Here is a 27151-nt window from a genome sequence, read left to right on the forward strand (position 1 = left end):
CCCCAGCCACGAGGGTGCTGGCTGAAGCTGCATGTCTCCCACTCAGGGATGGTAGAAATGCTGTCCAACTCGGTGAGTAGTGTACTGAGAAACCATTGACTTGTATTTTGAAAGGGTGAAATTGTATAGCATGTCATTAGATCTCAACCAACACGACAGGGCCATGGTAATAACAGTCATCATGTCTAATAGCCAAGAATTCTGGGAGGCTTCCTGAGTTCTGGACCTGACTCACATATTACAGACGGCCCCATGTCTGTACTCTCAGGAAACCTGGTGCCAAAGGCTACTCGCCCTGAATGAAGGGCTAAGAAAAGCAGCATCTTCAAGCCCTTATCGGTCTCACAATGTCTGGTGCATTATTTAATACCCATCTCATCTTCCTAGTAGCCTACGGAAGTTGTCATTATTCCTATTGCACAGATGAGGCAGCAGGAACCTGAGGACAGTGGAGGTGAGACCCCACAGATCTGTTCCTCCAGAACTGTGAGCACCCACCACCCTGCCACCTGTGTAGCTGGCGGCTGAGAAATGAGCAGGGCACCCTCCTCTGCTGCCGTGTCACATGGCCTGGCCGTTAGGCGGTACGAGTTCTGCCAGCTGCAGGAGGCTCTCACTAGTGGAGGAAAAGTCAGAATTGATTGTGGCCTTTGTGCAGCCTGGAGCCTTGGCCCGGAGCGAGCCCAGAGGCTACAAGGATGCCTCAGACGTCCTGCCCAGGCTTCCCACCTCTCTGGGGGCTACAGGAGGAGTGAGGGTTCCCCGGGCTCTCAAGGCTGGAGTGTCTGGGATTCTAGCACACTCTGGAAACCTGCATAGCAAAAAAGCAGCAGCAATTTCACTCACTCCTCGGAGCCCCCGGGTCCCTGAAGGTCATAGCTTCCTGAGTCTTTGATGTGACTGCCCCAGGCCTTGGGGGCTCTGCTAGCCTGCCCCCTCCCCAGGCATCTGCCTGCCTGCTGAAGTTCTCACTGTCTCCTTGGAGAGAGTGTGGGCCTTGGGGAGGCTGGGCAGGTTGAAGGTGAAGGAGCGTTCCCTCCCATCTCTGCTCTGGAAGTCAAGTGCTTCTCTGACCCCCACCCCTTGCTGTGCTAGGGACTGAATCCAGAGCCTTATGCAAGATAGCAAGTAGAGCCACCCCCACCTCCTCCTCCATCCATCCATATACAAGTCTGCACCAACTGTACTGGACAGCTGGCCCAGGCACCCAGGACGTTCTCACCACACCAACTCAAGCCCTCGCCCCTCTAGTTCCCATCACACTGCCTTGCATTCATTAGCTAATTCTGCTCAGATCCTTGGTTCACAGCAGGGGGATGCTCAGGTCCTGCAGCTGGGTGTATACGTCCCATTTTGCTTTTGGAAACATCTTTACATAGGCCTGTAACCTCTACCTAGTGCAGCAACTTTGTTGACATAAACAGGCACTAAGCTGAAGGCTGCTCCCATCATCCTTCAGGACAAAGACTGCATAGTTCCTCCTATAAGGAGGCCATAGGGACAAAAAATGTAGAGTCACAAAAATCCAAGCTGTGGTCCTTTACTGTCCACACTGGGCCAAGGGTCACATTATCTTATAGTAAGAAGTAAATAAAGTGTGTGTGTGTGTGTGTGTGTGTGTGTGTGTGTGTGTGTGTGTGAAGTAGTACCAGAGGTTTTCAGTAATGCCACTGTCACTTCCTCCACCTTCTGTGAGCAGTTGCTGCCCAGAGCTCAGAACCCAGCACCTTCCCCAATCTCCTTCCTCTGATTAATATGTATGGGGTGTGCTTAGCATTGTAGTACCACAGATGACCACCAGGTGGTGACTAAGCACTCCAGACCTCTGGTTTTCCAGTTTACCACTTTGTTGTTATCGACTATGTAAGAACAAAACACTGTAATTATGTCAGGGCTCCAAACTGTTGGCTGAGAAGCAGTCCCTTCCCACTGCCCCTCAGCTGTCCCAGACAGGGAAATGACTTTCCTGCTTTTCTCAGATACGCAGGCTCCAAGCCTCCCAGGGTTTGCCCTGAATCCAGTTACCCACTGAGAAGTCCCAGTCATCTCCCTGAGACCTACCTTCCCTGCTGTTTCTGGAGTTGGTGCCACACAGTCCCTGGCACAGCCAGATCTGGCCAAACAGCCCACTAGCTGATCGGTGGGACGGGCTTCCTCTGCTCAGACTCAAGGGCGGACATGAGAACAGCTCTGCAGATGCTCATCCTTCCCAAGGCACTGAGCACTTCCTGGGAAGCCTGCCGCAGCTCATGTCTCCCAAAAGACAAAGAACAAATGAATCCTCCAATTTTTGACAAGAGTTGCAAGAACTTGGGGGACTTGAAGAAGCTATAAAGGATCCAGGAGACTGACTTTCTTTCTTTCTTTCTTTCTTTCTTTCTTTCTTTCTTTCTTTCTTTCTTTCTTTCTTTCTTTCTTTCCTTTCTTGAGACAGGGTTTCTCCGTAGCTTTTTGGTTCCTGACTTGGAACTAGCTCTTGTAGACCAGACTGGCCTCAAACTCACAGAGAGTTTCTTTCTTTCTTTCTTTCTTTCTTTCTCTCTCTCTCTCTCTCTCTCTCTCTCTCTCTCTCTCTCTCTTTCTTTCTTTCTTTCTTGAGACAGGGTTTCTCCGTAGCTTTTTGGTTCCTGACTTGGAACTAGCTCTAGACCAGACTGGCCTTGAACTCACAGAGATCCGCCTGCCTCTGCCTCCAGTGCTGGGATTAAAGGCGTGCACCACCACCGCCCAGCTTCCAAGAGAGTTTCTAAGCAGGGAGCCTCCTTTAGAGTTTTGGGACATACTGGGGAGGGAGGGAGGGGCTGGATCCTAGTCTGGCTAAAAGGCAGGGTGCAGTGAGTGTTCCCTGGTTGTGGCTGGGAGAGGCTGGACAGGGGAAGGGATTCCTGAGGACACCCAGATCCTGACCCCAAGTGGAGAGAGTCATCTGTCTCCCTCTCTCTTCCCTCCCCCCATTCTTCCCACAATTCGCACTGGATATGTTCACATCAAAGAGAAAAAATGATCTCAGGGTTAGTTTTTCTCAAAACATATATTTACGTCTCTTCTTAGTACGCATCACAGCACCTTGCTAGAACCTTGCAGGAATGTATGGTTCTCCCACCCAGCACCCCATGCCTTCCCCAGGGCTCCCCCTAGCCCTTGGTGACAAGGCCCTTCACAGCTTGCACAATGGCATCCTTGTCAATACCAAACATCTTCAGCAGCTCAGCTGGCTTCCCACTTCTTGGCACTTGGCTAACAGCCAGGCGGGTGACAGTGACTCCGGGTTCGCCCACGACTGCAGCAGACACGGCCTCACCTATGCCACCTGAGAAAGGAAAATAAGATGGGTTTCAGTCTGAGCTCAAGATGGCAAAGGCTGCACATGCCCCCCTCCCCCTTGCCAGAGCAGACATCACTAATCTGTCATAGTACTCAATACTTACTCCAAGTCCAAATGTACACCTCAATCTGGTTTTTCCTGAGACAGCTCAGGAGAGCCTCAAACGACCACAGTCTAGGATGGCCTTGAGCTTCTGATTCTTTTAATTCGACCCCCAGAGTGTTGGGATTACAGGTATAAGCCCCCTGCCCGATTATGCAGTACTGGGAATGGAACCCAAGACTTCATGCATCCTAGGCAAGGACTCTACCAACTGAGCCCTATAGACATTTTTGTTTGTAGCTCTGGCTGGTTGAGAACTCCTTATGTAAATCAAGGTGACCTTGAATTCATAAAGATTCACCCATCTTTGCCTCCTGAGTGCTGGGATTTAAAGGGACATTGGTTGCCAGGACACTTAGCTTTACACAACTAAAAAAATAAAAAAATCCAAACCTTTTTAAAAATGTGCCCATTGAGCATGGGGACCTTGAGGAGGGTTGAAGGGGGGAGGGGAGAGGCAGGGAGGGCAGCAGAGAAAAATGTAGAGCTCAATAAAAATCAATAAAAAAAAAAAGAAAATTGAAAAAAATGTGCCCATGGAACATCTTTTTTTTTTTTTTTTAAATTGGTCCCCTGGAATAGGAGTTTAAGATGGCTGTGAACGACTGTGTGGATGCTGGGGATGGAACCAAGGTCCTCTGGCAGACTGCCGAATCTTTCCAGCTCCTTTCGTTTGTAAACTTTTTAGTATGTGTGTGCACACATGGTAGAGGGCAGCTTGACCCCAAGTTGTGGACTTGACCTTAGAGTCTAAGCTCACATCTTCCCCGGAGACACCTCTAAGAAATGTGGCAAGTGCTTGTAGGATCTGCTTCTAAATGACCAAAGATGACCTTCTGTATGTAGCCAGAAAAGGCACAACCTTACGGCAGTACAGCTGGGACTCGGTCTCTTGTGAGGGCTTTGGCTTAGGGACCCAGCTAACTTACAGCTGCGGACTGGCTAAGCTCCATGAGCCCTTGCCAGGGCTGAGAATGGCAAAGGCAGAGGAATTTAGTGCATTGTCGACCCCTTGGCTCCCTGGCCCTGCCCCTTTCTTTAGCCTTCCCGACCCAGTCTGGTACAGTCCAGTTACCTTCATAGTAGTGATCCTCCACCGTGAGGATCCTGCCTTTGGTGGCGCGGGCAGAGTCAAGAATAAGCTTCCTGTCCAGGGGCTTGATGGTGAAGGGATCCAGCACACGGATACTGATCTTCTCTGTGAGGGGAGACCAGGACACAGCTAAGAGAAGAGCTACCTGCTGTGCTATGCCCTGTCGTGGAACTTCAGGGTTCTCTTATCCTGAGTAGGGTGTCTCGGAGATTGTCTCATAGCTACTGGCCTAGAAGAACTACTCTCTGGGGCCGTCTGTCTCCTTGTCCTCACTGTTGAGGCTTTGCTTATCAGTGCCCTCCGGGAGATCCTGGTCAGCTGTGTCCCCTGTGGGCTGTCTAAGGACAGAGTAGTATGTGGGGGCCCTGATCCTCCTATGCCCGTAAAGATAAAGGGGGGCTTCAGATGTCTGCTCTATGGCAAAATTTGCGGAGCGATGGGAAGAAGAGCTGTAGCTAGTCACCCTCTCAAGAAAAGCTAGATGCTCACCATGATGCCCTGCCTGGGCGGGGCTGTCTTGACTCTCAGGCCTGGCGTGCTACAGCCTCAGTCCTGTTTGCCCCCAAAGCGCACAGGCCACTCTGAAGTCACCAAACCGAACTACCTAGCACCCTTCACTTCCTGATCACAGCTTGAGAAGTGACGAGTCTGGTGATCCTATTGAGAGGTTAATGCCTGCCTACGATATCACTAGCTGACATTAATACCTATAATAATAGTATGAACGCAAAGTCACACCTAAGGCCTCAGGATAGTCCCAAAGGTTAAGGACCAGTTTACAGATGGGCAAACAGAGGCACAATGATGGTGAGTAATTTATTTAACTAGGGCTTGGTTGAGCCGTCATTCCAGTCCTATCGTCAGGCTCCAAGGCCTCTGATATGATACAGACCATAGGTTCTAGAACTCAGCGTCTCGCTGGACATGGCAGAATGACTCAAAGGTGGCTTCAGTGGCTGGCATCATTTAACTAGACGAGATTCTGTGACAGCGCTTAGTCTGGAGCCCGCCTGGGTCCCTTTCTCCTCACCTTTCTTCAGCAGCTCCGCAGCAGCCAAGGCCTCATGCAGAGTCACACCGGCCCCGATCACCGTCACCTGGTCATCTTTGCTCTTCAGAACCACCTGGGGGTGACAAGGGGACAGTGACGTTCAGACTACGGGCCAGTGAAGCAGGGTCTGGTAGTGGGAGCAGCAGCAGGGTTGGTGGCTCTCTGGGGTTCTCTCAGACCGAAGGGCACTGACCTTGGCTTGGCCGACCTGGAAATCCTCATTGTTACTGTAGATGATAGCATTTTCGGGGCGGCTGGTCCGGATGAAACAGATGCCCTGAGATTGGAACAGATAAACTGAGAAATACAGGACAGCACCTAGGCCTGTCCTATGACGGGGGGGGGGGGGGCGGTTTCTAGGTGCAAACCTCCTCCAGCCACCAAACAATGATAAGCTACAATCACCATGTCCCAGCTGCTACAGCCAGGAGCTGGAGCTTGGTCTCTGTGGCTGGACCTCTAAACACATGAGAGGCAGCCTCAGCTTAGCTAATCTCAGACTGCAAGCAAGAAGGGGGACACTCCCGGCCTCTCAGTGGGACTACTCCCCAGAATGCCTCAGTAGGGCCGGACCCTGATCTCAGGAGAGAAATGGGAAACCCCCATGCTAGTCTCTGATCTGAACCCTGAGGCTCAATTTGCTCTGTTCCTCAGCTCAAAGAGGGCGAGCATCAGCAGCTGTCAAACCGGCAGGTGTTGACCATCTGGCCGTCACCGCTGTGAAGCACCAAGAGCGGAGTTCTTCCTGGCCTTGTTTCTTTAAGTTCTATAAACACCAGGGACAAGGTCAGGAAATGCCTCCCTGGGCACCCAGTGACCGACTCTCTGTGCTTGCCCACCCCCTTCAGTCTCTCTTAACGGAAGAACTAGTTTCAAAAAGAACGGCCACATAACTAACCTTCGTATTGGCTGCTAGCTCCACTGCCTTCTCTGTCGCCACTCCGTCGCTTGGGTAAAAGACAGTTGACATGGGGACCGACCGGAACATGGCCAGGTCTTCCAGGGCCATCTGGGAGGGCCCATCTTCTCCTGGGGTATTGAAGAGAAGATGATTGGCACCCCGGTCCCAACCCCTCACACCCCTGATCTAAGGCAAGGAAGGTGCTGGGTGTAGCATCCGGCCTCAGCTCACCAATGGACACGCCACAGTGGGAACCACAGAGGTTGATGTTGCTCTCAGAGATGGCCGCCATGCGAATCTGGTCGAAGGCCCGCGTGAAGAAGGCCGCGAAAGTGCTGCAGAAGGGCACTGTCCTGTCGCGTGTGGCACAGCCCACAGCAATGCTCACCTGAGGACAGGAAGGGCAGGTCAGCCCTGAACAGCAGGGAGCCCAGAGCCCTCCCTAGGCCACACGTGGGAGGTAGAAGAGCCTGCGATCCTAGCATGCTAACTCACATGAGACTTCAGTATGCCTACAATCTGTTAATAATCACCGCAAAACTTCTCAAAATCATCTTCCTTCAATGCATAATATAGTCAACAAGTGTTATATAATAGAGCAGAACAGGCTCTTCTCCTGAGATTGTTACTACATTTGCTTGGCTGATTTCCTTTTCTTCTTTAATAGTGAGTTAAGAATTTTAAAGTGTTTATTATCTGTAAAATAGAAATAGCTATGATAACTATGTTGTTTTTTAAAAAATATTTATTTATTTATTATGTATACAATATTCTGTCTGCGTGTATGCCTCCAGGCCAGAAGAAGAATTTTTTTTTAAAAAAAAAAAAAAAAAAAGGGTTCTATAGACCAGCAGGTCCCTTTACCACCATACCTGTCCTATATACAAGACCCTCCATGTGTAACTGTCTCTTGGGAATAATCACCCCCAAAGTGGCTATTCAAGATTAAAGGTCAATGTGGCTCCTAGTCACTGCTGTGGTTTCTCTGAGCTGGCCCATAGCTGGCAGTTGGCATTGCCAATATGGCTGCCCCAGGGAGGAAGAGGACTTCATCTTGCCCCCACCCGCATCATGGTGGTTTGCAGCTGAGGCTGGCTGTACCCCTCAGCCTATTCCAGCACCTACCATGTTTTGCTCAGCAATGTAGCACTCAATGAAACGGTCTGGGTGCTCTTTTTTGAAGATCTCTGAGAAGGTGGAATTTTTGGTGTCCCCGTCCAGGGCAACGATGCGGTCACTGGCGTGACCCAGCTTGGCGAGGGCCTGTCCGTAGGCCTTCCGGGTGGCTATCTGTGGGGAGGAACGAAGGCTCTGAGTACCACCGAGGTGTGTGTAGGACTGAGGCTGGGCACAGCAGCAGCTCATGATTTAATCCCAGCACCAAGGAGGTGAAGGCAAGAGTATGTTGAATTTAAAGCCAAGTTTGGGCTATACACAGTGAAACTTGGCGTCAAGACTAAAAACAACAACCCAAAAAGGGAGACAGAACCAAAAAGCCCAGCGAGACCTGGAAATGGCCAAAACACAAGACCACAGGCCTGGGTACCAGAAGGCTGCATGAAGGGCTTTACTCGGCAAAGCACAGACTAACACAGCTCTGCCTAGCTTCTACCAGACCACAAAGGAGCCCTGAAGTCTGCAGCCTTTTCAACTAGAAGCTTACTGTGTGACCAAGGGTAAGTCACTTGCCCTCTCTGTGCCCCTGCAGGTACCTAACTCCCCCATCAGGAGCAGACAGGAGCCTGAGCTTCCCCCTTTGCCACTGACTCATTCCTTCCACAGACCTCTGGAGGCAACTTGGCTTAGAGATCAGGAAACTAAAGAACCAGCCCCAATCCCAATTCTTTCCATTTCACAAAAGAGCCAGCTAGGTACCTTGTCCCCCACTTTGTAGCTGGGTGGGGTGGGCATGCGGATGTTGGCGATGTCCACTGAAGGGGCATCCTCCTGAGGGGGCGTGGCCAGGATCTTCTTTTTACTCTGGACCTGGCTGTAAATCTCCTGGATAATCTGATCAGCCATGTTTTTGGGGAGGGGCTTCCCATGCCATGACTCCTTGTCTTCGATCCCTGTGGGTACAACCGGAGAAGAGAGAATGTCGTCAGGCAGGAATGTCCACAGAGGAAAATCCTGGGGATGGTGGTGTCACAGGAAAGGACAACGGGACATCATTAGGGACAGAAAAGGAGGAGGAGCCGAGCACGGGCAGATGTGTATCCCCTTTGCCACTCCAGACTCTGCAGGCCATGCTGGAGAACTCAGGGAGTAGGGGGAAATCCCTGGCAGAAGACGAAGCTGACAGTCGGAAGGGAGAGAATATTTGTAACTTATGTCACTGCGGCCTAAGGAGATCCAAGAACAGATCAACCCTCACAGTCAGTACCAGGCAGTCTGAGGCACCCCCAAACCTGAACCTCCATGTCAGTTCCAGGGCTTAACTCAAATCGGCCGACTTGGCAGCAGCAGGCACCTTTACCTACCATGGCATCTCGCCAGCCCCCTTTTCCTCTTGAGTCTCACATAACCCACGCTGGCTTAAAGCCCATTAAACAGCCGAGGGGACCTTGCTCCCTTCTGCCTCCACCACCCAAGTGCAGGTACGGGCCACATTCCTGGTTCTCTTTCTGTCCTTTTTATTACAACCATCAGAAGTGAGGTGAGATGTCTCATTGACTCTGATAGCGTATGGCTTGATGTTCCTCCATCTTTAAAGGAGGCAAGGGTTAAACGAGGCCTAGGTATCTGGAGTTCACTCCTGGGTGTTGAAGAGAGACTATGCTTGCTTCATTCTCAAGCAGGGAATCATCATCTACAGCCTGGTGAAGGAAAGCCTCTCCCCAATGCACTACTTCCTTGGGGGAAAATTCAGGTCTTTCCAGGAGCTCCTGGGCTGTACAATTCCAGGCTATGCTGCAACCCAGGGCAGATGGCTGGAGCTGGCAGAAACACTCCATTAAATCACACCGTACACTAAGGTCGGGTGGAGGGGTTGTCTCACTCTGAAATGTCTGCCTGTCTACATGGCTCAGTTAAGACCAGCCACTTTAGGAAAATGACCAAGAGCAGGCATTTCTCCAGGCACAAGGGTCTCTATGGGAATGAGGAACACATACAGACCTGAGATCCCACGGCCCTTGAAGGTCTTGGCGATGATGGCTGTCGGCTGGTGCTTAGCCTGGCCAAAGGCCTTGCACAGCTCCTCCACGCTGTGTCCATCCACGATGATGGCATGCCAACTGGGGAGAGAGGTGGCACAGGGTAAGGGGCAGCCAGATGTCAGAATACCCACAAAAGCCCTCAGGAAAAGATATGGCCCAGCATCTGGGAGCTTGCCTGCATGCCACCCCATAGCTGACTCCAGCTGGAAAGCCTAAGACACCACTGCTTTCAATCTGGACTTCCTTCCTTTCCCCGCATTATTCTGCCTCCTTTGGTCACTTTTAATTTCCCTCCTTTCAAATAATTCAATGCTTAGGTCATGCACCGTCCTCTCATCCCGATCTGCTCATTTCCTACTAGGAGATGTTTTGGAGACAACGCACTGAGTTTGGAATGCACCTGTTATTAGATTAATAAAATGTTTGGCTCAGTGTCCACCCGATTCCTCCACAGATGCTGCAAACTTTGAAACACTCAACTGTATTCTCTAACCTCTGTCAAGGAGCTGGGACATCTTTGTGAACCTGAACACCGTTGGGGACTGAACCCAGAGCTGCGTGCATGCTAGGCAAGGGCTTTACTCTTGAGCTATGCCCTCACCACCACCTTTTTGGTTATTAATAAAGATGGCAGTAGACAGAAGATGTAGCTCAGTGGTATCAGTGCTTGCCAAACATATGAGGTCCTGATTCCATCCTTCAGTAACACACACACACACACACACACACACACACACACACACACACGGTAATTTGTCCAAGGTCATAATGCAAGTTGTATGAGGACACAAGGAATTACAGACACAGACCCCAGGGGGTATTGTCAGGTTTATACTCAAGTTTCCAGACTGGTACAATCTTGGGGAAACACCGTATAGGCACCTTGTGGCTGTGTCCTTATCTGCCCAACAGAAAGAATATTCCTAACCCACATCTTCCCCCTTTGTTTTTTTTTTTTTTTTTTTTTTTTTGAGACAAGGTTTCTCTTTAGCTTTGAAGCCTGTCCTGGAACTAGCTCTGTAGACCAGGCTGGCCTCGAACCTCGAACTCACAGAGATCCACCTCCAGAGTGCTGGGATTAAAGGCCTGCGCCACCACCCCTGGCCTATCTTCCCCCTTTGTAAGGCCAAGACAACCTCGACAGGTGTCCTCATCAACAACCACACAATTCACTGCAAAGGGAAGCCATGAACGCCCCACCCAAGGCTCTCAAGCCCCACATTTCCCAGCCCAGCTTGCTTCCTAGCCAGCCGTCCTCCATAGCCTCCTCAGCCATATGGCACCTTAAGAGTCCCCAACCTCTTGTCTTTGGGGCTGAGGAGAAATGCTGAGGCGGGAAGCCCTGAGGCTGGCACTGACCTTCCCTGTTTCACAACACTGGATTCTGAACTCATTGTCCCTGAAGGTTGAAGTGGGAAGTTGAGAAAACCTGATACTATTTCAGTAGCGAGGAAGCCTGCTCCTACCTTCCAGGATGCTGGGGTTGAACTAGCCAACTCATGTTCACTTTGCTACATGTCCTTCAGCCTCATGGACTGAGCCTATGTGCACCTGTGGACTCTTCCCCCATAAACAGACTAGCATCTAGGTGATGAGCTATGCAACCACATAAATAAGCTTGCTTTGAAGGAGTCCGTCTCGGGCCACGGCCTCATACATACCCAAAGGCCTCACAGCGCTTCTGGTAGATGTCCACCTGGTGCTGCAGTGGGGCTGGGTCACTCTGGCCCAGCCGGTTGACGTCAAAAATGGCAACGAGGTTGTCCAGCTTGTAAATCCCGGCAAAGGCCATGGCCTCCCAGACAGAGCCCTCGGACACTTCCCCGTCTCCCAGCAAGCAATAGACGCGGTAGCTGTGGACAAAAGGCAAGTGGAGAATGAGACCCTCAATACCACCCTCCCAAGAAACCTACCAGACAGAGGCACAGCCAGACACACAGATGGCTATGTGGAGCAGACAGCGGGGACACGGCTAGGTCAATAGCGTCACTAAGACCCTAATGCCCAGCCCACTCTCCACAAGTAAGCTGCCAGGAGCCACAGGACTAGCTGCTGAGATGATGGGGATCTGGGCAGTAAGAATCAGAGTTGGGGCTGTTGGGGAAAGAGTTACCAGGTTGAACAGGCTGGAGAGCAAGCCAACAGCTCCCCCAACTCCCCCGCCACCCCAGAGTAGAATAGATAGGACCTTGGAAACCAGACTTGTTCCACCTGGGGGAAGAGAATAGGCACAAGGGTCCAGGTGCCTCATGGGTAGGCTCTCCTGTCCTTGTCCTTTCTCCAGCGGAGCTTTCTGCCCTCAACACAGACAAATGTGGGCATCTCAAAGCCGGGTGTGAAGGTAAGAGCATGAAGTCAGGCTACACTACTAGGATCTGTTGGTCCCCTGGGAGGGTGGGGTGAAGCAGAGTGAGGCTGAGGTAGGGGACTGGCTCAGAGAGCCCCTAGCCTAGAGAGGTGAGGCTGCGGAGGTGATGTAGCCAGGAGTAACTGCCTCCCTCCATCATGGGTCTGCTCATGGTTGGTGCTGGACCCTGAGCTGAGTGACCTCCCTGAGATGAATTCCCCAAATCCACAGAGGACAGGAAAACATTCAGATCTGCCAAAGGACTTGTGCCTGAAGGTTACGTATCTGTGTCCTGGACCGTCCAGCTTGCTATATAGGAAAACACATGGGTGGGATACCCTACACCTTGCCCCACGTTTGGCTGTGTGGTTCTGCCTGGCCAGGCTCACAGAGGATATATACCCCTTAGCTGCTCATGACAGCAGTTTGAATCCTCAGAGTGACTGCAGGCCAAGAGCCAGGCAGCTAGAGCTGTCAGCATGATTCAGCACTTCCTCAGCCAACAGGCCAGAGAACTTTCTGCATGCTTCCCTGCCTGGGAGTTTTCTTGTGAGCCATCTACTGGGTGGGGTCACTGGTACCCTGGCCCAAAGGGCCCACATTTCAGACACATGCTTTTCTGGACCGTGATTTTCCTTAGGTCATCTTCCCTCTTCCTAAGGTGACCAGGGGCCCAAACACCCCAAAGGAGCTCCCCAAAAGGACCTCTATGATAGGAGCCAGAGAGGCAAGTATGTGGGGATCCTGACCTCCAGAAAGAGTTTCTAAGGAGGCTGAATGGCTGTGTCCCATGCCCAGCCACTTCCACAAAGTCAGACTGGGGCCAAGCAGGGTCACAGCACAGTCTTATACTTCAAGATTGGAGACAGAGACAAGGCTGGCCCCATAGGGTCAAAAGACTAAGGAGAGGAGGATATCCTAAAGTCCTGAGATGCTGGGAATCAATGAGGGGACCTAGCTGGAGATGCCAGACCTGTCCAATGCTAGGGACTGGTGCTATACTGTGATCCACTCGAGAACCCGTCTCAGAACGGCTCTCCAGAGGCTGTAAACTAAGAAGGCACCCAGTCACTGACAGAACTGTCAATATCAGACTTACTCTGTACATCAGAGTTAAAAAAATCCAAAGATGTTGGGGTTGGGGGAGTAACTCAGCGGAGGAGTGCTAACTCAATTAGACAACCCCCCCCCCCCCGAAAAACCAAAGTCGTGAGACATGCTTAAAACCACAAAGACTTAGGCGACTTAGGCCAGTCAAGAACCGGTTAGCTTCAGGTAGAGGTGCCTGCCTAATGCGTGTGATTTGCTGTTTTGTAGCTAAGACAGGGTCTCGCAATGTAGCCTTGACTTAGAGAGATCCGCATGCTCTGCCTCCTGAATGCAGGGATAAAAGGCTCACACTGCCCAGCATGCCAGCCTAATGTTGATAGATCCTATTTACTCTTTAGATCACAGAAATAAAAGCTCTACAGCGACAAACAAGGGCCAGGGACTGCAAAGGTGAAGTCATAAAGGTCAGGTCAATGCTCACGGAAACCATCTTGCACGTCCAACAAGACTAGCTAACTGGTCTATGGTATGCCCACAGGACAGGGCATCGTAGACACCAAAGCAGCTCTTGCTAGTTTAACCCCAAGGAAATGCCTAGGATAGACTTAGCATGTTTTAGGGTTCAGCAGGTGCTAAACCTGACCAACTAAGTTCAGTTCCCCACGTCCCTGATTGTCCTCAAGTTATCCACTGACCTCCATGGGCATGGGCATTTGCCTCCTCACTGCTATAGACAAATGGAGACGGGGGATGTCTAGTATTTTAAAAAGCAGAATGTGAACTTATATTAGGACTACAAATCTGTAAATCCTTTTATGAAGACTTAATGTGGAATATATTCTTAGATTTAAATTAGGGAAAGGAAAGGGAGCCAGACTTGGAGATGCGTGCCTATAATTCCAGTCGCTTATGAAAGAAATCAAGGCTGGATGATCATAAATTCAAGGTTAGCCACAGCAATTAGGACTATAAATAAACAATAAAATGGAGAGCTAATCCTTTTTTTGTCATTACTGCTCTGTAACTTCGCGCTAAACAGGCAGGGTCCAGATGTGATTCTACTGCGGCTGTTATCTTTCAGGAGACCTGAATTTTACACTATTGTCTTCCACTTAATATCGCTCTAGGTTGTAGTTAGTGCTACTAAGTTTAGTGTATTTTATTCTGGTAAACAAGTATTTTAGCTACGCAAATAAGAGCATGAAGACTGTTAGGCATTTGTCTAAAATACCAGAATTTTGAAAGCTCTGGAACACTGACTGATTGTCCCTGAATCTCAAAGGGCAACATACCAGGAATTTGAAAACTGAAACACTTGTTTTTTTGTTTGTTTGTTTGCTTAACTGTATCACTGCTGGTGAATAAATATACTTCAAAACAAAACAGAACAAAAACTTTTAAGAAAGATTGCAGGGAGAAAGAGTGCCAGCAACCTCTTTGTCTCTATCAGCATGCCACCTCTGAGTGCCTGGCTGGGCCTGATAATCTCCGGGTGCCCTGGCCCTTCACCTCCATGCCCCCACCCCCTACACAGTACTGTCTGAGGCCCCAGGCCTCAGCTAACCCTGGCTCTAAGCCACCACAGCCTCTGAGAACCCACTAAAGCCCTTCTCCCTATCCTGGAGGGGTATACATGTTCTATTATGTCGAGGTCAGACAACACTCCTTCCCAGGGAATTACTTCAAGCAACTGTAGGAATAATTAACTCACACCTCTGGCTCTAGGCCAGATAACAGGTTCTTAAGCACAGCTTATTCTGTGTACTTTACCTCGGAATGAGTCATTTCTGGGCGTAGCTATGCTCGCCCTAAAGCTCAGCCAGGAACTGCAAGGCAGGCTGTGCTGTGGGTGACCCTGGTCTGAGGGGTTGGGTCCTGGAAGGGCTGGGGTTCTCCTAGAGAGCTGATCCAGACAGCCCCCCCCCCAACTTCCCATGAACAGGTGCTTCCCAGTGTGTGGGCAAAGCAATCAGGCTTCCTGCAGCCACCTGCCCCCAGAGGGACGTGGCCGTGCCCTCTCTTCTGCAGGGTTGACTTACTGGGAAGTGGGATGTTCCTGGCTGTAGGCCAGTCCCCTCCAGCCCTCCTAGGAAGCTCCTTGCCCACAGGGCACCTGGGACACTCAGAGTCAGACCAGAGGCTCTAGGTAAGAAGTGTTCTCCCCAGTGACACCTCACACCCTCTCCTCAGTGGGGCTTCTAGTGAAACCTGGCACTCAGCCTTGTTCCCACATGGCGGGCTGGAGGAACTGTTTGGACCAGTGGTTATTCCTAGCAGCTTGTTCACTTCCTTGGTGCAATCTGTCCACAGCAGACCAAGTGGCTGAAATCTGTCCCGAGGGCACTGGAGTTCTATAAACCACCTGGTCCAGAACAGCTAACCCAACAACCAGGCCGTACCCACCCACCAGTCTCTTCACCAGCTGATGGGAGGTGACAAGAACCCGGGAACCTTCCAGAATAGCACAGGCCAAGCTTCCTGGTGCCAGTCAGACATGGGGGTAGGAAGGCAGGCTTCTCTGACACTTCCAGGATCCAGGCACTAGACTGAGGGCATGTGGCGGCACCATGTATTCAGGGTACGAACCTGGCCTCACAGCCAGACTCTGGAAGGGTCTCTTACATCTGATTTGATATCATCTGAAAAGGGTGTTGACCAATGCTGTGGAATAACCCTTCTGTACGCTGTGAATATATGTTGCTCTTATTGGTTAATAATAAAAGCTGCTTTGTCCTATAGCAAGGCAGAATACTGCTAGGCGGGAAATCCATGCAGAGCTGCAGGGAGAAGGGCGGAGTCTCTCCCTGACTCCTGACATGAGCCAGGTGCAGACCATGTCACCATCTTCAGGGGTTCGAGGGCAGAAGGGGGCACAGGTTTATTTTACTTAGTCCCGGTCAGGCAAGAAGAGAAGCCAGGGGCAATGTAGGAGGGGTTAAGCCTGGACCACTGAGGAACCTCCCTCAAAATTATCAAGGGTAGGAGTAGGGAGTGCGGCTTACCTGGCTTTGTCGAAGTATTTGCCTGTGTATGCCATTCCACAAGCAGCTCCCAGGCCCTGGCCCAGGGAGCCAGTGGCTACATCGGTGAAGGCTTGTTTCTGTCATAAGAGAGATCCATAGTTATTCAAGGGTCCAGGAAAGAGCCGTTTGCTTCCAACTCACCCCCTAAGACCCTGGTTTCTCTGGCCACGGCAGCCAGGGCAACACTTCCACCCTGAACCAGTGAACCGCTCCCCTGCAGAAGGCCCTTCTGGAGACTGAGTTCTTATTCAGACAGCAAAGTCACCATGGGAGTGGGTTCAATTCCAAGCCCTGTCCTCCAGTGAACTGTGTGACCTCAGGCTGGGAACTAAACCACTCTGAGCCTCATGACCTCATCTGCAAACACAGCTCAACATATAAAGTGACTAGAGATGGGTAACAGATTATACATAGAGAGGTTTCAGCACTAGCAATACCTACACCACAGCGTGCCTGTGATATGCCAGGATGTGCTGGGACCAACCTGGCACTGAGGGTACCACAAGTATTCTGCCATCACCTCTTCTGCCTCTTTCCTCTCCGTTTGTGCATAGGAAAGGGGAAGATGAGCAGGGACCAAAGAGGCCCCCCGTTGGGTGACTTACTGGGACAGGATGCCCATCCAAGTCGGAGCTGATCTTCCTCAGGTTCAGCAGCTCTGCCTCGGGCAGGAAGCCAGCTTCAGCCCAGACTGCGTAGAGGATGGGCGCTGCGTGGCCCTGTGGGGACATGCACAAGGAGGTCAGAGGCACAGCTGCAGGGGCCGTTCCCACCTTACGTGCGGCTCCTGGGCCTGGCTGAGCTGGCCAGCCGGGATATCCATTTCAGAGGAGGAAGCCAGTGAAGGCCACTTCTCCCCTTTCATCCCTCTCCAGACTCTTGGTTTTCAGCCCAAAGTTCCCACAGTCCAAAATCGGGAGGCACCATGACAGGTGCAAGGGGCACAGCTGTGCAGCTGGACAAGTCCAAAACCCCAGCAGGCAGCCGCCACCCTAATCCCTGTTTCTGGCATGGGACATACTTGGACAGACTTCTAAGCCCCACAGCCTGCCCCAGGAAACCAGAGGCTGCTGAGCCAGGCCAGAGGACAGGTGGATTTGGGGTAATTGTGGATTTTTACTAGAAGAGGAAACACAGGGTGTCCACACTCCCAAACTGCAGTGGACTGTCACATACAAGGAGAACACACTTTGGCCCTCAGAATGCTGGCACAACACAGAAGGACTCAGGCAGAAGGTGACACAGGAGCTCCAGACCTGGATTCGAGTACTGCCTGTTAGCATCAAAACTGAGCACACATCCCACAGAAGCGCAGGTTCCACGGTAGCCTACCCCTCTTTGTTAGTCTCTCTGATGGGTGCCGGGCTACTGAAGAGTAACCCATTAATTTTGGGCATTGGTTCCTCAGCCCAAGTTCAATTTATCAGATCAGCGCAAGGCATGATGGGGGGAGCAGGACAAGCAGGCAGTGAAGGAAAGATGGGCTGGGGCTGAGCTACCACGCACCATTCCAGGGTCCTCACAGGGCCCAGCCACAGGTAGGTGTGGCTGGCAGCAGGGCTCTTACCTTGGAGAGCACAAAGCGATCATTGTGAGGGTTTCGGGGATCCAAGGCCTTATAGCGCATGGTATGGAAAAACAGGACAGCCATGATCTCAGCAGCACTGCAGCATGATGTGGGATGGCTGTGGCCGAGGAGAGAAGACAGACATGAGCATCCTGGCCTCAGACCCTGACCTACAACATCTACTCTGGCATGTGTCAGGGGCCTGGGGATGCCTGCTCCGAGGAGACTCATATAGGGGGCTTGGCTCATTAGAGCCACGGGCTCCCACTCCTTAGAAACATAGTACAGGTTTCAAAGAGGCTACTGTTGGTGACTTAGGATCTAGAGTGGCCAGTGGGTACCAGAGGCTGCCACACTTTCCCAAAGGTAGCCAGTATGGAGGGTGGAGCTTAGTACCTATGTAGGTGTTCCTAGAGGGAACTTAGCTGAGAGATGGTACCTACACCACTGATCAAGGAGCCACATCCCAGAGACGGCCCAGAATCCACCTGCTTATAAGGGGCGTTCTGCCCACTCCAGGGTCCATTGGAGTCTTGGGCAGAGGGGTAAGGGAAGCTTTGCAAACCTGAAACATTGGACTTTTAGTTTTCTTGTTGTTTTCTGAACGGACACTCTGAAAGCTGGCATTGAGAAATGCGTAACACGCAAGCTCGTCTTCCACAAAAGGCTATCCTTGTAAAAATAAAAACCCCTTCTGCCTGTGGATAAGAGCCGAGGGGGCTGGCAAAGCAAGGGCCCACCCTTCCAGTTCTGGAGTGGTAGGGTCTCTAGTTTAGAATCTTATTTTGATAGCCTAATGGTTTTAGAAAGCACAGGGATCATATCCTAGAGGCCAGGTTAGCTCGGGCCTTACAGGATCACTTCGTTGACCTGTTCCCTACCCCGGAAGGGGGCCAGCAGCTGCAGTTCCTGGCCAGCTGCGGAATCGACCTAGCCACACTCCATTGAGTCACACAGCCTCCCACCCATGCAGCCACGTTCAGCCCTAATGCTATTGTTCGAGATGCTTCACACTGAAACATAACATGCCAATACCAAGCCCAAGGGCACATGCAACCCTGGGTGGGAACACACCAGCAGCCTCCTCCCGTCTTGGGGTCCCCATCAGGTTAGGGGTAAATCGCTCCCAGCATAGACAGGTTAGTAGAGGAATCCAGAACTGTCCATGCTGGTTTAGTTCCCACATCCCCAACACACAGTAGCCTCATACTTAACCATCTCTATGAACTCCTGGTCAGGGGGGAAAGACACTACACCTGGAAAGAGGGAGGGGAGGACATGTAAACTCTTGCCTGTCTCCCAGGAACCCTAATCCCTTGTTCCCAGCCAACTTCAGCTGAGAACACCCAGGCCAACTGCCCTTCCTGCCCTTTGAGTACAGTCCCATCCCCAAGATGACTCAGCAGTTAAAAGAGTTCACACTGCTCTTCCATAAGAGCCAAGTTCTGATCCAGCACCCACATGAGGAGCTGCCTGTAGCCAACCCCAGCTCCAGAGGTTCTGACACCTTTCGGCCTCGAAGGCACCTACACTCGCCTGCGCATACCCATATACACACACCTAAAAATAAAATAAATCTTTTTTTAAAAAAATAAATGCAATAAAAATTTAAGGGGGGATGGGAAATGTCATAGCTTGTTATGAGGAAGCCCCAGTGCGGAAGGAAGGCCCCAAAGAAGAAAGACAGAGGCAAGGACTCTTGGTACTGGCCCCAGGGTGACACTCTGGCGTGGCCATAACTAAGGACCTCCCGAGGAATTACCCGGCAGTCGAGTGTGACTGCGGCAGAGGAATGCCCAAGCTCACACAGCAGACAGGGAGGAAGGCGAGGAATTTACAAGAGATGCCCCAAGTTGATAAGTGGAACAAACCATTGATTCAAGCTTTCCTTGCTCGGCCCCGGAAGAGGCTATCTACGACACATCTGGCCCTGGCCGGCTGCTGCTGAAGCCCCACTAAGAAAGCCCTGCAAAAGGAGCCCAGTCCTCCCTGCATCACCCACAGCAATGCACTTCTGAGCAGGGAATATGGGCTGCAAGCTGTAGCAGGTATGACTTAGTTGGCTCATCTCCCCAAGGCTCAGTTTGTTTATGAATGTGGATGCTGTGAAGGGGCTTGGGGGACCCAGTGAGAGCTAACGCAAAGGTACTCAGTGGATTGGCCACTGCCACTAGTGGCTAAAGGCACAAGGGGCCAAACCTCCCAGGGTCTCCAACTGCTCCCCCACAGGTCAGGACTCTGCTTCACCGTCACTCCAGGCAAGAGAGAAGAAATGAGCCAAACACTGAGAGACGATGGCCACTTTTAAGCCCAAATTTCTAGAACATCTGTGGGGTCAGAAGCACAGGGAGCTGAGGCTTCAGGACTGAACTCTCCTTGCAGTCCAGCCTGCCTGAATCAGATGCCTGTGGGTGCCATGTAGAACATACCTGAAGATGCAGGCTAAGCAGAAGTGGGGAGGGGGCGGAGGTATTCTGTGCCCCACAGGAGCTACAAGTAGACTTGGTTGCTTGTTAAAAACTGCTGTCATGGCCCAAGAGGGCATTTAAAATATTGACCAGTTCAGTTTACCCAGAAAGTGGGCAATGTTTCCCTGACACCCCGTCTCTCTCTCTCTCTCTCTCTCTCTCTCTCTCTCTCTCTCTCTCTCTCTCTCTCTCTCACACACACACACACACACACACACACTTCCTTGGTCCCCTCTCCAGGAGGGCTTCTATCTCTATAACATTCATTCCTGCTCTTGGGCTTCCCCACAGGAAAAGTCAAAGATCTCCCAAGGAGCCTCAAGGTTTCTCAACAAATGAACAAACCAAAGGGGCTAAGCATTCACCATGGTCTTACCACAGCCTCCAATGCTTAAAATCTACAAAGGAAAAGACCTGGACACCCAAGGGAGTACAGGAAACAAGTGGACTGGGCTTAAAGAGAGCAGAAGAAAGATCCGTGTGTGATGTGTTCAGCTGCACACGTGTGTGCATAGGTGCATGAAGGAGCCAGGGTATGGCCTTGGTGGTCTTTCCACATTGGCAGCTTCTCTGTGTAAAAGACCAGGCTGGCCTTGAACTCACAGAGAGCCACCTGTCTCTCTGCCTCCCATGTGCTGGGGCCCTTGGTTAATTTGGCCTGGGATTCACCAATTAAGCTAGACCGAATAGGAATATACAGAAGAATGGAAACATATGTTCCATGTGCACCCCGAGGAACAAACAAGAATGTTCCCACATTAAACAGCAAGGAACGACCTGGAACCAACCCTTGCAAGCATCAACAGAACAGATTAATGTAATAGAGTGGAATATAGCCAGCAGCGGCCATGAGTGACCTACCATTACAGACCTCACATCAGCGTCACCTCACAAACGGCATGAGGCAGAGCAGAGCATAATTGTTTGTGAATACATACGAATGTAATTTATGCACACTATAAAACAACAGAATACAGGAGCATTCGGGTGCTTTTCTGGGAGATAAGGAAAAGAAAAAGAGGTTGCTTCCCTCCATTGCTTCCCATTTTAGTTTTTGAGACAGGGTATCTCATTGAACCCGGCTAGACAGATTGATAGTCCCTGGGGCACTCCACCCTGAGCTGGGATCACAGTATGCACATAGTCCCTCCCCTTTTATTTTGTTAGCACACACCTATGATCTCAGCACTTGGGAGGTAGACTGTGTCCCATGAGTTCAAGGCTATCTTGCTGTATATGGTGAGTTCCAGGCCAGCCAGGAATATATAGCAAGACCTTGTTTCGAAATAAATTCAGGGCATCAATGGAAGTCCCTCGAACCGTGAGCTTACTCTCACCCAAAACGAACCTGATCCTGGACCTCAGACCATCCCTTCAGACCTTTGTCTCACCTCTTCCAAACCAGCTCGATCAATAGCTCTACTGACACCAAAGATCAGCTCTCATGTGCTTCTCATTTGGGGGCTGAGGCTGTCAGGGTCTTCAGAAGTCAAGCGAATGTTCAGAAACCCAGTGCCTGCCACCAGCAGAGGGAGGACAGAAACAAGGAAATGTGACATACGGGGGAATAGGGGTAAGAAGAAATGAAGCACGAGAAGTCACGCCACCACGTGGACAAAGATATTACACCACGTGAAAGAAGCCAGACCCAAAAGACCTCATTCTGTCCAATTCCATTATGATAAAATATCCAGAAGAATTAAATTTACAGAGACAGGAAAGAAGACTCAGTGTGGGGAGAGAGAAAACGGCAGATGCAGAAGAAAGGCCTTTGCTGGGGAAGGTCCTAAAAGTGATAAATTCACTAAAATTACCATTAATATGTATGTGTGTGTGTATATATATATATATATATTACAAATATTATATATATAAAATCCCAGCTGGGTAGTGGTGATGCACGCCTTTAATTCCAGCACTAGGGAGCTCAGGAGGCAGAGGTAGGTAAATCTGAGTTCAAGGCCAGCCTGGTCTACAGAGCAAGGTCCAAGACTGGCAGAGCTACATAGAGAAACCCTGCCTCGATAAACAAATGAACCAAAACCCAAAAAAAGACAACAAAATCTCAGAATTAGCTGCGAATCCAATTCAGTGGTAGAGCACTTGCCTGGCTCCGGGTCCACTCTCTAACGCCACAAAACCAAAATGCGTCAGAAGCCCACATTTCAAAACTTTCATTCCGCATAGTGCACGTCCTCGGAGCAGTTACTGATCTGTCAGTGGAAGGACAGCGTGCTCAGGAGTCTACACCTCCAGACAAGCCGCACAACCTTTGTCCACCGCACTCTTCCCCACCCATGGATGCAATCAACTTCTGAGCAAGAGGCCCCAGTGTGAGTTCTGCTCTACCTCACCTCTAGACACAACAGCACCCAACCTAAACCCCTAGCTCTGTCCAGGTCCCTGGTCTCAGGGGTGTCGTGGACACCAGGGGAAGAGAACTGCTCCTGATTCTATGGATCCAGGCTCTGCAGACAATAGGCCAAGTCTAGGAGCCAGTTTGCATTAACAGGAAGTCCCCCGCAGAGCCTGATCTAGTGCACATACCTTGTTCTCAGCTTTAAGGAATCCTGGCGGTTAGAGTTGCTGACTCAGAGCTTGCCCAGGCATAGCGCCCAGTAGCTTAAGAGCTGCCAGGTGTCTTCCCCCTGAGTTGAGAAAGGCCGCCGCCGCTGCTGGGGCAATCCCAACCACTTTGCTCTTGCCTCAGCTTCAAGTCAGGCAGGGGCAGGAGTCACACAGGGGGAATTAGCGTCTTGAGAAGGCCCTCTGCACAAGTCCCCAGAATGCCTCTGAATGCCAGAGCTGGGGAACAGGGAAATAGACCCAACCACTTGAGCAGGGGGAGGGACCCCAGAGCCTGCTGGCTCTGAACCCTCAGTCTCATTCCTGAGGGACCTGATTTGAAAGCCATGGTTTGGATGCTGTTATGTGTTACATGTTGGAGGTCTGAACCTGGGTGTAGAGGTGCTATAGAACGTTGGAAGGTCAATGGGGAACTGGGGGTATGCTCTCTGACTTCCTGTTTGGCTGGGTTCCTTCCTCTCATACATATTCCCACCATGGGCCTCACCTGGACAAGCTACTTGAACTGTCTCCATCTAAAACTACAAGTTTAAACAACAACAACAAACCAAAAAAACCCAACAACCTTTTCTTTGGGCTGGAAAGCAGACTCAGGGGTTCTAAGTAGTTGTTGCTCTTGCCAGGGACCTAGGATTAATTCCTAGCACCCACAATCATCCAGGGGATCCAATGCCTCTTCTGACTTTCATAGATATGTATGTGTGCTACAGGGAAAACATTCACATAAAATCAAGAAATCTAAAAAAACAAATCAAGGCCGGGTGCTGGTGGCATATGCCTTTAATGCCAGCACTTGGGAGGCAAAGGCAGGCAGATTCCTGTGAATTTGTAGCCTGGTCTACAGAGCTAGTTCTAGAACAGGCTCCAAAGCTACAGAGAAACCCTGTCTCAAAAAATACAAAGCCACCCCCCCCCAAAAAAAAAAAAACCGAAAAAACAAACTAAAATAAACAAATGAAAACTTTTCTCCAGGGGGCTGGAGAGATGGCTTAGTGGTTAAGAGCATTGCCTGCTCTTCCAAAGGTCCTGAGTTCAATTCCCAGCAACCACATGGTGGCTCACAACCATCTGTAATGAGGTCTGGCGCCCTCTTCTGGCCTTCAGGCATACAGACAGAACATTGTATACATAATAAATAAATAAATATTAAAAAAAACTTTTCTTCATAAAGTTAGACTGCCCTATTATCTTGTTATAGTAATGAAAATGAGACTATCTTTCTATGATCTCATCATTTAAAGATGGAGAAACAGAGGCTCAGAGAATGGTAGGATCTTTCTGACAAGGACATCGCTGTTCAGAACAGAGATGGAGAAGACCTATCTCCTCAAGCTCACAAGCCAGGTCTGAGCCTACCTTATCCTCCCAGGTACTCGCCCCAAAGCTGTGAGTCAGAAACTCTAAGGGACTAGCTTAAAGCACAGACCACTTCCCCTTTAAATCAGGCCCGACGGTGGTGCATCGGTTTGGCTAACACAGCCTAACCCTGCAAGGTGAGGGCTGAGAACTTTTACCACTAGCCTCAGCAACCTGGCCACTTCTGGCAAGGCCACTGGAATTTCCTTTAGTTAAAGCTTGGATGAGTTGGACCCTTGCCACACAGCTGCCTCTGCACGTGGCAGATGACCCCAGAGAGTCCCACCACAAAGGCCTCTGTGGATGGCCTGTCCGCCCAGCTCCCCACACAGAAACCAGTGTGGGACTGACTTTCTGGGACCTCGTGGGGTTTACTGCAGCCAAGGCTGATGATAGGATACTATCCACTTAGGACTTGCCATCCTGAAATCAGCAGCCTGGATTCTAACTGGTAGGATGTCCGACCTCAATGGGCAGCCAACGAAGGCTGAACCAAAGTGTTTTTTTTTCTCTGCCAGATTCCAAATTATCTTAGAAAATGGGACACATTGATTGGGTGGTTAGTTTAGTTGGCTGCAACTGACTGGGTCAGAACTTCAGTACCGAGCCTGCCTTCACTTGGTGCCTTTACTTGCTGGACCCCATTCACTTGCAGTGAGTCTCCAAATAAGCATTCAGGAGCCCCAAACAGTCACATCTCAAGCCTTCCTGGAAAATTTTCTGTACACACATACACTCTTTGCACACATATTTCAAAATCATTCTTGTGACAGAGCTTGAGAAGCAGTGTCACTTCCTTCTGAAAAACATTTCTCCAAGTGGTACGTTTCTGCACCTAAGATAAATCCCAACATGCAAACACAGGCATCGCGTTTTACATACCCACCCCTTCCATTGTGCACATGGATACTTTCAGAGTTCAGTGAACTCCTAAGGCTACAATGTAAACGTCAGTGTAACTCTGTCGCTGCTTGCAACCTTTTCCGCTGGTTTAGGAAGTAAGCCCCCTTACAACTGAAAAAGTTACTTAATTTCTCTCCAAGGGGTACCTTTCCCCGGCCCCTTGATTCATTCATTCCCCAGCCTGATACAGCCACGAACCCAGCTCCACACCAGGCAGTACTAAATGGTCACCCGACTACCAGTTTGTGCAGATCACTTAACACACTGCTTTTCAACGTCTTCACCTGTGAACTGATTATCAGAAAGGAATCAAGGATGCTGTGTCATTCCAGGAATTCCCACTTAGCTGTCCCCTGATCTTGTCAAGGTCTGTGTGCTCCTCCAGCTTTGTAAAATGCGCCCCTGCATAGGGACCAGTTAGTTAATGCTCCGCCTCTCTGTCTCGACTTCAGAACCTGAAGGGAATCGTAGGGCCTGAAGAGAATATAGGACATGAAGACCAACTCTGTGCTAAGCTAAGAAGACAGTGTGAAAGGAAGTCAGGTCTCTACTTGGGCAGGGAACACCCTATACCACAGGCAACGATCTAAATCAAAGAGAGATAACAGGTCCAAAGTATGTTGGGGAAGTACGGTGGGCAAAGGGCTCTCAGTCCAAACCCGAGAACACTCCGTCTCAAAAGCACGAGTAGGAACCCACGCTAAAAGGCCAGAGAGCTTAACTCCTTTAATAATATGTCCTGTATGGAACTGGCCAGAATCCAGATTTCTGGTCTTTGTTCCAAGTTCACAGCTTGGTTGGGCTCCTGAACACTCCCAACACAGCCCCCCAAACCATTTCATGAAGCCCACACCTCCGTTTCAGCGGTTTCACACCGGGCCCGATGAAGATCTCAGAATTTCTTGAAATCACCCAGTGTGGAAACACCGTTATCCCAGAACTTCCCTTTCTGTGTGGGCCTCGCTCCTCCATTCTACAAGCTTTGCAAACCTCCTGCCTCGGGTCTGTTCTTGCCTCTATTCTTTCCTCCCAAGCCCAGGGTGTAGCGGACACGAGTCACCTCCCCGCCCCCACCCTGAAGTCCTCAGCAGCGCCGGGATCCAAAGCAGGACCCCAACTCACAAAAGGCAGGAGTAGGAATAAGTGTCGAGGAGGGGAGCGTGGTTAAAGATTCGGAGATGAATGGGCCCGGAGTTTCCTGCAAAATGGTGGACTCTCCACACAATTTTCCGCTTACACTGCAAGGGCTCAAACGCCAACTCTCGCTGTGACCTTGAACAATTGCTATAAACCCGAAGCCTCAGTTTCCCCATCTGCAAGTCAGTGGAACCAACAGGTTGGTGGAGAGGGCTAGGGCCCACACGTGCGCCAGGTTCTCCCGCCAGCAGACATGGTGGCCACCGGGTGCAGCCGCGGAACTCGGAGGCGCGCTCGGGTGGAGCGGGAGCCGGGGAACCGGGGCCGGCGGGAGGCGCTCGCGAGGCCCACGCGGCCGGCCCCGGTGGCGGAAGGTTCCGCCATCTGACCGCGCCCCCGCCGCCGCCCTCATGGCGACTTCGTGCTGCACGACACGGAGCCGGTGAGACCGCGGGACCCGGCTCCCCGCCCCGCCAGAACCGCGCGCTCACCCCGAGCCTGCCGCGGTGGTGGCCTGGATAGAGCTGATGCGCAGGCGATTGGCCGTGTCCTTCAGGGCCTGCAGCTTCTGCTGATCCGGCTTGTGGTAACCTTCCATGGCGCGGTCGGGCGAGGACGAGGACAACGAGGCTAGAGACGCAGAGCCAGCGGCGGCTCAAGGGGCGACAGGCAGCGGCCAAGGCCCGGTGCTGCGGGCGGGCGCATTAAGAATCCTTAGGACCCACCCAAGAGGGCGGGGCGGGGGCGGGGCGGGGCGCCGGATCACCCCAGGCCGACGAGTGGCCTCCGGTCCCGCCCCTCGCTTTCTGGACACTAGCTGCCTGGCCTGGGGTGTCTGTCTGGGCACACGCTCTGTTGGCATTAACCACGTACTCTAACAGTACCAACAAAGTAACTTCACCACTATTCCTGGTTCTAAGCGTAGCTCAGAGTTCGTCGGCTGACTTGGGTGGGGTTGAGAAGAGAGATTTTCATTGCACTTCACTAAGGAAATGGCTGAGACTTGGCAAGGTCGTTTAAAGTCACAGGGCTGGTGGGTAGCGAGTCGGCTGCAACAGAGTATCCCAGCCCCTAAAAGTCCCGG

At 51.1% G+C, this 27151-nt stretch overlaps 1 protein-coding gene across 1 annotated transcript; it reads right to left on the reverse strand.

Moving 5' to 3' along the window:
- Positions 1-3012: 3012 nt before the first annotated feature.
- On the reverse strand, positions 3013-26773 carry Tkt (transketolase). The gene is made up of 14 exons (XM_050158070.1): positions 26559-26773; positions 17618-17735; positions 16656-16769; positions 16030-16127; positions 11292-11483; positions 9590-9708; positions 8348-8541; positions 7598-7762; positions 6704-6860; positions 6470-6600; positions 5765-5848; positions 5551-5644; positions 4503-4625; positions 3013-3310 (listed from the first exon to the last, which is right to left on the reverse strand). Exons 1-14 carry the CDS (start codon positions 26663-26665, stop codon positions 3135-3137), a joined length of 1872 nt encoding a protein of 623 aa, XP_050014027.1. The 5' UTR covers positions 26666-26773; the 3' UTR covers positions 3013-3134.
- Positions 26774-27151: the final 378 nt, after the last annotated feature.

Source organism: Alexandromys fortis, unplaced genomic scaffold, assembly GCF_014885135.2.
Source record: "Alexandromys fortis isolate MF-2015 unplaced genomic scaffold, M_Fortis_MF-2015_v1.1 scaffold_106, whole genome shotgun sequence".
Lineage (NCBI taxonomy): Eukaryota > Metazoa > Chordata > Mammalia > Rodentia > Cricetidae > Alexandromys > Alexandromys fortis.